The sequence below is a fragment of the Leiobunum rupestre genome, chromosome 3 (assembly GCF_980474605.1).
Source record: "Leiobunum rupestre chromosome 3, qqLeiRupe1.1.hap1, whole genome shotgun sequence".
NCBI classification, from domain to species: Eukaryota; Metazoa; Arthropoda; class Arachnida; order Opiliones; family Sclerosomatidae; genus Leiobunum; species Leiobunum rupestre.
Genome location: NC_143386.1, coordinates 53,046,224 through 53,060,400, shown reverse-complemented (window position 1 = coordinate 53,060,400; position 14,177 = coordinate 53,046,224). Strand labels below are relative to the sequence as shown.

The window sequence follows — 14,177 nt, the reverse complement described above, 5'->3', positions numbered from 1 at the left end:
TTAAACTATCTGCTTTAAACATGTTTTTTATAATGTAAATTTTCATTGTTTTTTTTGTAAGATTATGGTTATTCAATATGAGGGAAAAGGTAGAAAAAACAATTCCGAGGCTCTTAGAAAGGTAAATTGTATTGATAACTGGTAGTTGGATTTTAAGATTCTCTGAAAAGAGCGACTGAAAGGGCTCGATACGGTTTCATAAATTTCCTACGAACGCATTGAATTTTGTACTTTTGTTTAAATAGAATGTATATAGCTTCCAATATACATCTATTTGGAACCCTAACTATGCACGAGATAAAGGTAGGGTTGCTGTTTAGTCGGGCTGTGCCGGTACAAGAAACACGGCTGGTCTGTACAGATCGGGTTAAAACCGACTAGGCGGCACTCCTATATAAAAATTAATGGATTTCGGTCGATTTTTTTTGAAATTTTATAATGTGATGGAAGTTTTAAGATTATAGAGGTATCTAAGTTCTTATTTTTTAAAACATTGTTTATTTGTGATGATTTATGACTGCAGACTTGCACATTTCAATAAACGAAAACTAAAAACAATGTGTGGATAACTAGCTATTTTCCCTTTTCTTAGTACTATGCGACCGAAAATTCCAGGATGATAGCTATATTAAAAACCCTACTTCAGGTTAGATAGTATTTGCATGGGGCATCGAAAACCCTAAAGCCGTCAATGGTTGGTCAACAACGCTTAGCGAAATTCTTGGCTCGTTTAAATAAGCGTGTACTCTTTGGTTCTTCGCCCTGTGAGTTTATTTATAATACGATAAGTGGCATAATTACCCTAAGTGTGCCAATAGGAGCTTTTCCCACAGAAAATCTTCAATTAGAGCTTGTTCTAAACAGACCAAAGAAACGTAGGACTCGCGAATTCCGTTCAAGTACCCTATATGGTATTTTAATCCTCGCGCCGCAGACGCCGCTTCGCAAACACATGACGTAAATTTCGTCACTGGAAAAAATTACGTCATTTACGTCATTTTCGTTAAACAAGGTATCATTGAAAAATTCATCTTATTGACACATTTAGGGTAATTATGCCACTTATGATAATACGTTTAATGATACGTAATATTTCTTTAAATGAGTTTACTCGTGAATCTGATTCATAAGTATAATGAATAGTTTAAAACGTGTTTTAAACATAGTTTTTTATTGTTTGATTTAAAAACATTTAAAAACAATGAATCTTGTTTAAAACAATAAAAAACATTGTTTTTGTTCTTTTTAAAAAAAACAAGGATTTTTCCAACCCTGCTTCTACAGTAATGATCTAAAACGAATTTCGGGGCCAAATTAAGATACACTGAATGGTTTTTAATGGTACAATTATATTTGAAATAAATAAGAGATTGACATACAAATTAATTTATGATAAATACAAAGCATTTAAATTGCACTTTAATGAAAAAGCGACCTCTATATGCAACATTACAAATTAAAAATATATTTTTCAAAATAAAATGAATTAAGTGTTATACTTAAAATAAAAGTTTCTCATTGTTGATATTTTAAATCTAAGTTACTTGGGTCAGGAGAAATAACATATCCGAAAATTAAAAAAATCGAAGTTGACGTCATTTCCGTTTTGGGGTCAAATAAATCCCCCTAGTTAATGTCTTCTGCAATAATGATCGAAAACCAATTTCGATGCCAAATTAAGATACACTGAATGGTTTTTAATGTTCAATTATAATTGAAATAAATAATAGATACATATATAAATTAATTCATGATAAATACAAAACATTTAAATTGCACTGTATTGAAAAATCGACCTCTATATGCAACATTACAAATTAAATTTTTTTTCAAAATAAAATCAACTAAGTGTTATACTTAAAATAAAAGTTTCTCATTGTTGAAGGGGACGTCATTTACGATTTTTGGGGGTAAAATGAACCCCCCTAATACCTTAATATCTCCTACAATAATAATCCGATTTAAATTTCATCGCCAGATTCAGATTTCTTGTCGAATTTGTGATAAAGTGACTAATTTTTATTAGTATTGAATTATTTCACTGCGAGTTATGGTCAAATATTTGACTTTTTGGGGCCGCGAAGCCTTAATTGTGTGTAAATTTCAATAAATCATAAAACGCCAATTTTTACAGCTAGAGGCCTTAAATTTTGGGAATTGTAATTATTTCAAGCCTATATTCACCCAAAAAATTCATGTAAAAATCGGTGAGGTAGTGCCTCCCAACCTCTCAATTTCACATGGAATGACCCCTAGTCCTGTCTCTTGTTAATTAACAGTAATAGTGTGTATAGAAAGCTGTTGGCTTGCGTTGCATGAAGGGCTTGCCACAACCCTCCTACACATTGTAACCCAGCAACCTGATTTAACAAGCAACAGTCGTTAAATGACTTGGGCCTGAGGTGGTGCCTTTTTTATTAGCTTATCTGATTATTTATTTTCGATTATTTAAAATACAATAAAAGCGGAGATATTACCGGAAACCCATTGTTGTGCGCCTATTTCTTGTCAAAAAAATTTGCTCACAACCAAATGATGGGGATTTTTGAAATTTTATATATTATGACTAATTGGAGGTGCCTGCCAAAGTTCAGCCCGGACTAAATTGGAAATTTATGTTTAAAAAGCATATGATTGAAGTGATATCTTATTATCCAACACAAATGGGTCGTTTCTAGCAGACCAATCACGTTTTCTAGATCGGCATATCTCAGTATTAATGACTTTATTCCTTTTAATTTAACTCCGAGTTAATTAACTATACACTATTGGGAAAATTTTAACTGAGACACTGGGCCACAACCTACCTTCACAAAACGCCTCTTTCGAATCCCACCGTCCAGTTTCGTCGCAGTACAAACTAAGTCGTCTTCCTGTTTTAACTGGACGAAAACCGAAAAGGCATTCGAGGTCCATTTGCTCTCCAGGAAACCATTTCTTGCCAGGTTGAAATACTTTAGGACGACTGTATTTCAAATCCGGTATCTGTCCGCACTGGGTTTCTAAATAAAATCAATGTTTAGCTGGGCATTTTAACCCGGCCACCTTATTTATGACATTAAAAGTCGCTAGCTGACTTCGCTATTAGCCTAGCTGATTATTTTTATAGTTCCACTTAACTTTTAACAAATTACGTTAAGTTTGTTCGAAAATAACCTGTGTAACACATTTAGCTCGAAATTTAGGTATAAAAAAGTGTATATACCAATGCAAGTCGGATCTTGATGGCTCCATCCCGCGTCTAAACACATTCGTTTTTGTTCCCCTCTCAGGTGATATCCTTGATGGCAACTATACGTTATTACATCCGAGAATTTGAAAACGCGGTTTGGATTTTCTTTTAGTTCCACAATATTCCCATCATCAGGTTCCTCTGGAACTTCACAAGTAACCACTAAACGAAACAGAATTATACAATTAACAATTATAAAATATCTTTAAAAAAAAGCTTTAATTAAACAGATTGTTGTTATCAAAGGCTAAGGTAAATATAATTTGAAATATACTCAATTCTATTTGTAAACACTAGAAGTCAAATTTAACTATCAAGGAAAAAATAAATTTTTGTTTTGAATAAAGCAACAATTGTTTTATTAATTATCGTTATAATTCATAGATTATTTGGCTGCCTTTTTACTTAAAACAGAAATCAATTGATCAGGCACTAAAATCATCCAAGCAAAATTTGAATTAGAGGTTCCACCCATAGCTTCGTGTGAATGAAACTAGATATTTAGTCCATTAGCTCTATTCAATTGAACATTACTTTACTTTGGGGAAAATAAACTAAATACGCATCTATAGTTCACATACTTCCATTCTGGCTTTCAAGTTATTCATTTTCCATTAGCTTTCGAAATTAAATAGTTTCCGTATTAATTAAATGAATTTAGAACAAGCATAGATCAAAAAATTGTATGCCGCTTTAAATGCGAGTAGAAATTGAAGTTACCTTCGCATTGAGGGAATGCTTCGTCCCAATCGCCATCGTCTAGACATCGAATCGTGGCTGTTTCTCCAGCCACAGCGTACGTTGGATCACAAACCACGTTCACTTCTTCCCCGGGATAGTAGTCCTGTCCCACCTTATCCGGTAATACCTTTCCGTTGTCTATTGCAGGAGGCGGGGGACAGGTGGAACCGCCAATAACGTGTTCAAAGTCACGGATTTCTTGAACAAAACGAAACAGAGTAAGAAATAAAAAAAATTGCTACCCGATACTGTCAAAACAAAATAAGGTCTTACCATCGCATTTTGGATTATTTCCGAGCCACTCTGCACCTCTATTTCCTATGACGCATTTTTTCCCATCAATTCCTTGAAACAATTGGAAACCTTTAGAGCATACGAAAAAGGCTTGACGCTCTTCTGAATCCTTGTATTTCCATTCACCATTTGGAAAATTCGGTAGATTTAAGCAAGTGTTCTGGACCGATGCTAGAAGTAAATAAAAAAATAGAGTGAAATTTCTTCAGGAACCTGCATGATGTAATATTATTATGGGGAGATAATTAACTCAGAGATCCATTTTCAAGGAAAGAGTTGCGCTTTTCACTTAAGCATCAAAATAAGGGGTAAGGGAATAATTAATAAAGTATTGGAAATACGGCTTCCCAACAACATTGGTTTCGAACCTCGAAAAAATTAAATAAATAATTTACGAGAGCAAGATGTCATTCGCGTTCAATAATTATACACTATAATTAGCTTAGCATTGTTTAGTTTGACCTCAATTGCTATCTTTCATTATATTTTTATTTTTAGCAATTTAGGCAGCTCGAAAAAAACCGATACACTACTCACGGTTAATAAAACATTCAGGGCCAATAATTTAAAACATGGGTATTAGCTTGTTGCCAAACATGGACCAAAACTTCAAAAAACTAAAAAGATTACCTTCACAAATGGGAAATTGACCATTCCAGACTGCCCCTTCTACGCATCGAAGGTAAGCGCTCCCTCGGACAGGTTTGTGTTCACGGTCGCACATAATTCGAACTTCATCACCCACAACGTAAGGCTCTTGTTTCTTATCCGGGATAACTTGCCCATTTGGAATGTCCGGTGGAACGGGACAACTCAACAATTCTTTCGCTGCTATAAAACGAATGTCAAAATATAATAACAAGGAGCTAATTAAGCTATCGGGATTCGACCGAAGTTTCGCCAGAGACCAGATTCCACTTAAGGGTCTGGTCGCTTCACTGAAACGGTCGATTGGAATCCAGCGGCGAAATAACAAGCAATACAAATTTGGAATCTGGTAATGTTTAGCCAGCATCCCCTTCTACATTGAACTACTAAAAGTTCCGTAACCACGAGCTCACCCGACCCACTCCTTTTCGGTTCAAATTAGTGAAAATTGGGGGCATGTGGTTATCATGCCCACCTCAATAGAACATCGTTAGTCTGCCTCTGTTTAAAGACCGAGACCAGAGCGAATTTCCACCCCTCCTATCCTGTACTTAATTTTTGAGGAGTGACAACTGATTGACATCTCTGAAAACTTCAGTGACAGCTCTGACAGCTTGAGTGACCGCCTGGACAGATCCATGTATTGTAGCTTACCACTTTGTTTTTGATGCTCATTGTATATATTCTATTCAAAAACAGGTATAGCCGTCGGTCAAGCTGTCGACGGTGTCACTCAATTTTGCGGGGGTCTAAATTCGCGCACGAGATAATGGAATCTCTGTTCTCGTCCTTTAAGCGAACCTACGGAGAGTCGCACCGTTCTGAAAATTGTAGCGTTGGGAGCGAGATCTGTCGGAATTGCTGTGAAGCCAAAAATGTAATTCAAACATCCAAGTTTAGTAAAGCGTTACTTTTCACGCAATGGCGAAACTAAATATGCTCAGGAAAATGCGTGCCATTAAAGGAACTTTGAAATAAAATATAATTTAAAAATAAACAATTTAGCGATAATATTACGCTGCTAGCATTTAAAAAATAAAATACTTTAAAATTAAGCCACAAACCAATTGGACGGAAACAAAAGTGGTCGGGGGCATTCCGAAGTCTGACTTACTTTTCTTTCGCCACCCTCTTATTTACTTAAGGGTTTATTTTAGACGATAGAGGCGCCATTCAAAGCTGTATATTCCAAACTTTATGAGTGCCCGCTTAAGCGGACTTCATTCTTGTAGTAGCATATGTATAATAACTTATCACCGAACTGATTTAATGATTTACTGCGCAATCACGGTTAAGCTCAGCTAAGAGTACTCAAGTGTTTAAATATGCAAAAGGACTACTCAGTTTGGTTGCGAGGAAAATCCTAGCGTGGCGAGATTGTTCAAATAAGGTTGGTCAGATAATTAGTATTAAAACATTATGAGGTGTCATACGTTTTGTTCTTATTTTACTTATGGTACTACGTTATTACATTAAAATGATAAATCTTTTCAACCAGAGCAATGGCTACATGGTTAAATTTGTGAACCGGAAACGGTGATCGTAATGTCAACTTTAAAAAAAAATCCCACTACTGTAAATATTTGTCATTGACAATAAAGGTTGTTTTTCACTAAGACAAAAACGCCACGACGATGAGCTATGAACCAAAAAAGCCTAATACGAGATCTTTGCGTTAACGCTCGCCGTCGTGGTGTTTAAGCCCTAGTTAAAAACCAGCCTTGAGAATAGTTTTGTTCAATACTTAGTTACAAAGTTTTATCTTTAATGAAAAAAATATTTGCATGTAAGCAGTAGCGGCACCAGCAACAGGCCGGGGTATGCCTGGGCCTAATTGAAATTTTGGTAGGGGCCTCCAAAACCGTTTTAGGGGGCCTCCAAAATTGAATATATGGGCCTCCAAATGATTTGATATCAGAAAATTCTGTAATTTGTTGGCGAAATAATATATTTATTTATTAATTGTTCAATATTCAATGCGAGTGATTCGCTTAACGACACTGCTGTTTTTATTGCTTTTAAAGGTACGAGTAACTTTTCTTAGACAGTAATTTATTTTTAAGTTTAAATTTTTGGCGAGCGATACTATATCCAAATTGTATCTTTAATTTAATCTTTACAAATAAATGGTTCTTAATGAATGTAAATTGATAGACTTTAATTCAGTCGTAGAAATAAGTAAATAACCACTCATTTGTTAAGTGTTATTAGTTCTAATTTTTTCGTCGCGTACCCATTTTACCCAAGAATTGCACCTCTGGCTTAAAAAAAAATTATATAATCCACGTCGACGGATTTGAAAAAATTGTGGTGGGGGGGGGGCTCCATAATTTTGTGGGGCCTCCAAAGGGTTGTCCTACCTCACCAAAAATCCTGGCGCCGCTACTGCATGTAAGTTATCCAAAAGTAGATGAAACAGGGTGGTATTTCAGATTTCATAGAAACTAAGCATTACGTTAAGATAGTACACCTACGTCTCTTAAATTTTAGCAACAAGTTCAGTTAATACACTTACGTTCACATTTCACGTTATTTAAATTTGGCGTCCATTGTCTTCTAAAACACATGACCCTCTGTGGTCCTGTGATTTCATAGCCTTCGTTGCAAATAATGATTGCAAAGGTTCCTTCAATCAAATAATTTCCATTCGGGATTATCGGTTTTGGACATTGTGTGGTTCCTTTCGCTGTTCAAGATCAACAATTTCAATAAACTACTTATATGTCTGAAATTTCTCAAAAAAATATAAATAGATCTTACGAGCCTGAGCTGAACTTTGGCAGAATGTTCCGAAAATTGCGAAACCGATTAACAAGTTAGAGTAGTCCATTTTTAGGATCTAAAGAATAGAAAGTTGAATGTCGTTAGATATCACATGGAACGACCGCACTGACTATATCATATAAGAGCAGTGATGGGCATTGCTCCTCTCACTGTGAGCGCTTTTGTTAGTATGAGCGAAATTGAGTAGTTAAATGTTTTTTTAAAGAGCGCGACACGAAAATGAGATTAGGTCCCATTTCAGCGCTCAAAAAAGAGAGGAAAGAGAGGAGCACGATTGTTAAGAGCTTTTATTTAGTAATATAACCGTAGAGCTCGGCTCAGACTTCTACGCTGAATCGAGGAAATTCAGCTTTAGTCCCATTCGACCGAAATCCCATTCGACCGAAAGCGGTTTTTGAGGTGTCCCATTCGACCGAATTCCGCCGAAACGTGCGGTTTTTATGTGTCCCATTTGACCGAACGCTTTTATGTGTCCCATTCGATAGAACGCTGCTATATAAATTGGCTTTTGCTATGTTTTCAATTTAGTTACTGAAGTCGTTTGCAATGGAGCGGATAGCTAATAAAGGAATTTAGCTATGCCATTTTAATATCTTTGTACTATGCATTTATTTGAAAATAAAATGGAATGAGCATGAATTATATTTTTATCTTCACCTAGTCAAGAAAAGTAACTGAAACAAAACTGAAATAGTAAACTTAACCAACTCTAACCTAACCTAACCTAACCTAAACATGGATCTTCGATAGTACATACCTTATAAATAAAATACCAAATCACCCCGCCAATTGGGCTACATTTAAAAATTCTTTCGGTCGAATGGGAATAAACGGAAATTCAGGCACAGCCTAGTTCCAGGGATAAATAATAGTTAATGCAGCGCGTGAAAATGGGGCCCAGACTCCTTATCGGCCTATGGGCCCAGGATCTCTAAGTCCGGCACTGATAGCCCAATTATGATTTTGGTGACGGATGTGGCGAAACTCGGAATAACCCATAATTGAGATTTGGCGGTACTCTACTAAACTACACAACCTAGAGCGCTAGAACGGTAAATGATACATCAATTGAAATGAAATGCCCTTGCCTTTACTATCCTTTTAAATTTTTCGATAGAGGCCAAACATGTGAATAGTACCCATTTTCATTTCTGGGCCATGGGATTTTGATTTCGTATCGATGTTCATTACACTCCTTTCGATAGGGTAAGAATGGTGCATTAATTGATAGGGAAATACATGGGCTCGATATCCTATTTTTATTTTTGTGATCAAGGGCGTAGAAGTTTGGCAATGCCAGTTTTAATTATTTATCTGTATTGCACTTCACCCTCCAACTGATAGCGCTAGAAGGGTGAATGATACATCAATAAGTAGAAAGAGTTCTCAATCCTTAATTTGAAGTATTTTTCAATAGGGCGTAAAAGTTTGGAACCGTGTTATTGGGGTGTTAAAAAGGTGCTACTTTAATGGAATAGTTTATTGAGTAAATTTATTTATTTATTTACTTTCGAGGCTTTGATTTTTCACACGATAAATGCCAGGTTGATTAAGAATGTTCTTAATCCATTAAGTTATTAATAAAGCTCTGCTTTTAGTATAAATTTACCTTTTTGTTGTAACAGTGTGCTTATGAAGTTAATGTACAGGGTGATGAAATGGTATTTCTAATGGATAGGATGATTGAGAAACCATTGTAATTAATTTTTCTTTGTGGTGAAGTAACTCTTCGGTTGTAAAAGATTAATGCCCAAATTAATTAGGTTTAAGGAGAGGGTGCTTAAGACAGCGGTCATTTTCGCCCTAAATACTTTTACGTTATTAAAGGATGCCAATTAAATTAATGTAGAAGATAATCAAAAATGATCTCAAATTGAAATGCAAGACGTATTTTATTCATCGGGGGATTGTGTGTTCTCAACTGTCCATGGCCCTTTAATTTCAAATATATATTTTTGACCTACTTAATGCTTAGGTTGCTAATGTTTTTACGTTATAAGTATTCGTATCGCTAATCTGGCTCAAATTTCCTTTATCAGATTGTTAAGGCCAACCAGTACCCTAAGAATTACCTTATTCATGTTGCAACTGATTTTAGGTCTGATTATCGCACATAACAAAGAGTCTTGTTTTATTAAAAATCTATAAAGCTATCTACTGCGTTTAACGGGTTTTAAAAAAGTTCTAAAATACATAACTTTTCACCATACCTTTTTCGCAGATGTAGAGTACGATATTGTACTCCGGTGAGGTCTTAAGAATTAAGCACTATTTTTATTCGCAATTCATTTCGAATGCGCTTTTTAATAATAATGGGGAAATTTCTACTCGTTTTGTGCGAAGTTACGCAGTGTGTCCTTCCGTTTAAGGTTCGGGAGTATGGTAAAGTTCGACTGGAAGGAAATTCGGTAGAGGATGCCGTATCATATTTCATTTATCTTAAGTTGCGAGACGCTTCGAAGTTCCGCAATGAAGATATTTTTCAAGAATCAGGATGATATGCTATTAAATAACGTTCGGCATTGGCATACTTGATCACGAGCCATAAAAGATATAAAATATAGTCCGTTTGCGATTTACAAATTAAATAAACATATTTTTAAATTACCAATGATGTATTAGCCTTTTCAAATAACATAGATTCGGGCAGCATACAACTAATTTACTATATTTTAGTATGAAAAGCCGACGTTTAGTGATTTAATATCTGGTTAGCAGACAAAATTGCAGTAGTTTAAGATCATTTTTTCACTAGTCGTTACGTGGCTGACGGCGGCTCCTTAGATTAATAAAAGTGTTACTTGGATATATCATTCTACAGTAAACGATGCGCATTTGCGAGGGGGAAGAAGGATAACGTTACGATGTGTTTGCGACGGAAGTCGTTTGAAATCCGTTTCCGTTTGTTACGGGTTCTGATCTTGCAATCAGGTTTTTGAAAATATCGGTGGTTAGGCTTAACGACTTCGATCTTCCCACATTATCAGTACAAGTCAATATACTCGAGTAGAAGGAAAGTAAGATCGACACTCTGAACCCAGGTTCGGGTTCGGGTTCGAAGACGGGTTTAGGTATTTTAGGGGTGAAATGGGGGTAAAATAGTTGAAAAGTCAATGTATTTATGATATTTCTCGCGACGATTTGTTTTTTCGTATAGCAACAAATTTTGTTCAGGCCAACTCGTTTATTTATCTCAGCTTATCTCGAGTGACACTCGAACGTTTTATCGTACGGAATAAATTGAAATGATGTAAACAGTGATAACCTGAGTGGGAGATAGCGCGCGTGCGCGGATTACCCGGGGCGCGGTTAATTTGAATTTAAATGAAACGCGCCCGTGCGCGGATTACCCGGGGCGCGGTTAATTTAAATGAAAACATGGATTTGAGTATTTAAAAAAGTGACGTCATGGAATATTCGAAGTTGTTTTTAAAATAACGTAGAATGGAAGGCGCGGTTAATTTAAATGAAAACATCATGGATTGATCTCAAGTGTTTTAAAACCGGATAAATCAACATACACGTATTCACGCCTATCGCGGTAGTGAGGGTTCCCTCTCCGAAATACTTCATGTACCCAAAATTGGACCGCAAGTTTTTTTTCTTTTAGGTGAATCTCTATGAGAGTTTAACATCATAATAAAGCTAATAGGTCCAGTTTAGGGTACTTATGGTTCGAAATAGGGTACAAAGGGCCGGCAATGGTGACTTTGGTCGCTCTTAGGGTACTTTCGGTCCATTTTTGGTTACAAGACGTGTGAGGGGTTATTGAAAATGAAAAAGCTCTCGACCAGCTCATTTCAAATGGGTATACGAATACGTTAAATTACATTCCGATATCCAAGTATATATGTATTTGACGTTCAATAAATTAAAATATATTTCAATACGAAAATATAGGTGGAAAAATACTATAAAAACACATTAACTTGGCGTTCAATAAGTTAAAATACTCTCCGATACGCAAATATAGGTAGATAGATACTATTTAAACATCTTAACTCTACTTTAAACCGGATTAAATATATTTCAGATATGCCAATACATAGAAAAATACTACAAAAACATATAAACTCTAATGCAGCAATATACAATTCCGATATTCAAATATTTAAAAAATACTTAATTAATATACTAAGTTACGTTTAAAAGAACATTTTGTAACAATTCCAATGTGTAAATGTAGGTATAAAAATACGATAAAAACAATTTACCTATATTTTAAATACGGTAAATTAAAAATACTTAATTATTGTAAAAAGTTACGTTTAAAAGAACCATTTGTAACAATTTCAATAAGTAAATATAGGTATAAAAATACGATAAAAACAATTTACGTATATTTTAAATACGGTAAAATACAATTCTTGTACACAAATATAGTCGAAAAGATACTATAATATTTTTCAGATATGCAAATACAAAGAAAATACTACAAAACATCTAAACTCTACTTTTAATGCAACAAAATACGATTCCAATATTCAGATATTTAAAAATACTTAATTAATGTACTAAGTTACGTTTAAAAGAACCTTTTGTAACAATTCCAATATGTAAATATAGATATAAAATAAGATAAAAACAACTTGACTATATTTTAAATACGGTAAAATACAATTCCTATACACAAATATAGTCAGAAAGATACTATAAAAACACAAAAATTAAAATAAAATGAAATTTGTGTGGATAAGATTTGTAAATATCATTTTGAAACTAATAATTTTCACGCTTTATTTAAGTCAAGCAATTACATTTTTAAAAATGAAAGAAGTTAAACAATATACAAATTTGTAAATATTGTAAATATTTTTAGACAATAAAGAAATTAAGAAATTTTTTAATTAAAATATCTTTTAATTTCTACAATAGTTACCTTTTATTACTATAAATATTCCAATATTAAATGGGAACCACGTATGCGTAACAATTTCAATATGTAAATATAGATATAAAAATACGATAAAAACAACTTACCTATATTTTAAATACGGTAAAATACAATTCTTATACACAAATATAGTCGGAGATAGGAATGGCGAGTAGGGGTCGTTTTTGGGCTTTGCGATAGAGAATACCGTCGGTCATGAGATACTTCGAAGCTCGGCGTTGGGTCGTTATCGTGGCTGGTAGAGTCGGGTTGTCCAAATAAGTGACGATGGGACCGTATGCCGGATCGGCTTTCTGCAAGGTTGCCACATCGGGGAGGTCGACCAGAGCGTTAATCGGACCAGCGTCAGTAACGCTGTCGCTGTAAGCATCGGGAATAAGGCGGCTAAGGCAGTCGGCGTTTGAATGCTTTCTGCCGCTTCTGTGAATAATCTCCGTGTCATGATCTTGCACTTGGAGGGACCATCGAGCTAAACGGCCATGCGGATCTTTGAGCGTTTGTAGCCAACAGAGAGCGTGATGATCGGTAATAACGAGGACATGACGACAATAGATGTAGGGGCGGAATTGTTTTAATGCCCAGACTATTGCTAAACACTCTTTCTCGGTGGTACTATAGTTAATTTCGGGTTTCGACAAAGAGCGGCTGGCGTACGCTATAACTTGTTCGACGCCATCTCTTCTCTGCGACAAGACTGCTCCGATGCCCTTGTTAGAAGCGTCGGGGTGAATTTCTGTGGGCAGCTGAGGATCGAAATGGCGAAGTATTGGTGGTCGGGTTAGGAGCGATTTCAGCGAGGTGAAAGCCTTGGCTTGTGTGGGTCCCCATTGATAAGTGGCCTGCGGACTTGTCAATTCGGTTAACGGCCGAGCTATTTTCGAAAAACCCTTGACGAATCGTCGGTAATATGAACATAGGCCCAAGAAAGACAGTAGATCTTTGCGATTCGGAGTGTCGACCTTACTTCCCTTCTACTTACTCGCGTGGCATGAAAGGCTTGCCACCACCCTCCTACGCATTGTAACTCTGTCCCCTAATTTAATAGCCTTAAAAAGCCGCTGGATGATATGATGCCATGTGTATTAACCTAGCTGATTACTATAGTTTATTATAGTTTACTTGATTAATTTAATTTAATAATTGAATATTATAAGATCAATTACCTCTATGTAAGAGAAACCAATCAGATATCGAAGTTACAAATCACGCTTGTATCAAAACGCATTTCTAGGCCTGGAATTAAAAGCACGAGGTTTCCGGTTTATTACGGGAGTTTCAAGAAATTCCCGCTATGCGATGTGGGGGTCGTAAATGGCATTTGTGGTTAGAAAAATGTCGAAGTGGTTTATCCAGGTAACACAACTATTCATCCAAGGTGGCTCTTTGTAATCCGAAAAGACTTGTTAATAAATAGTATCTTGCCCACAAACTATATAAATATTATTATAAAAGGCAGTTAGACCAGGAAACTATAGAGGTATACACTTGGAATGTCTAAGGTTCCATTAGGACGGTGATATGAATGCGCGTCGAGAAAAAGGCGGGGCTTAACTACTTTAAGTGTAAGACGTAACACCATATTTC

At 35.5% G+C, this 14,177-nt stretch overlaps 1 protein-coding gene across 3 annotated transcripts in view; it reads right to left on the bottom strand.

Moving 5' to 3' along the window:
* Positions 1 to 10,031, bottom strand: part of LOC149952582 (sushi, von Willebrand factor type A, EGF and pentraxin domain-containing protein 1-like) — a 57,525-nt gene extending 47,494 nt beyond the window's left edge. For 2 of the 3 annotated variants that reach the window (XM_090168632.1, XM_090168635.1), the window contains exons 1-8: positions 9,910 to 10,031; positions 7,676 to 7,754; positions 7,431 to 7,601; positions 4,898 to 5,098; positions 4,247 to 4,438; positions 3,953 to 4,171; positions 3,206 to 3,394; positions 2,808 to 3,002 (exon numbers count right to left, since the gene is read on the bottom strand). In XM_090168632.1, coding sequence (XP_090024758.1) covers positions 2,808 to 3,002; positions 3,206 to 3,394; positions 3,953 to 4,171; positions 4,247 to 4,438; positions 4,898 to 5,098; positions 7,431 to 7,601; positions 7,676 to 7,745 — 1,237 coding nt within the window. In that variant the 5' untranslated portion in view covers positions 7,746 to 7,754; positions 9,910 to 10,031. The remainder of the gene's footprint in view (positions 1 to 2,807; positions 3,003 to 3,205; positions 3,395 to 3,952; positions 4,172 to 4,246; positions 4,439 to 4,897; positions 5,099 to 7,430; positions 7,602 to 7,675; positions 7,755 to 9,909) is intronic. The other variant, XM_090168633.1, reaches the window with a different exon arrangement.
* Between the last annotated feature and the right edge of the window lie 4,146 nt (positions 10,032 to 14,177).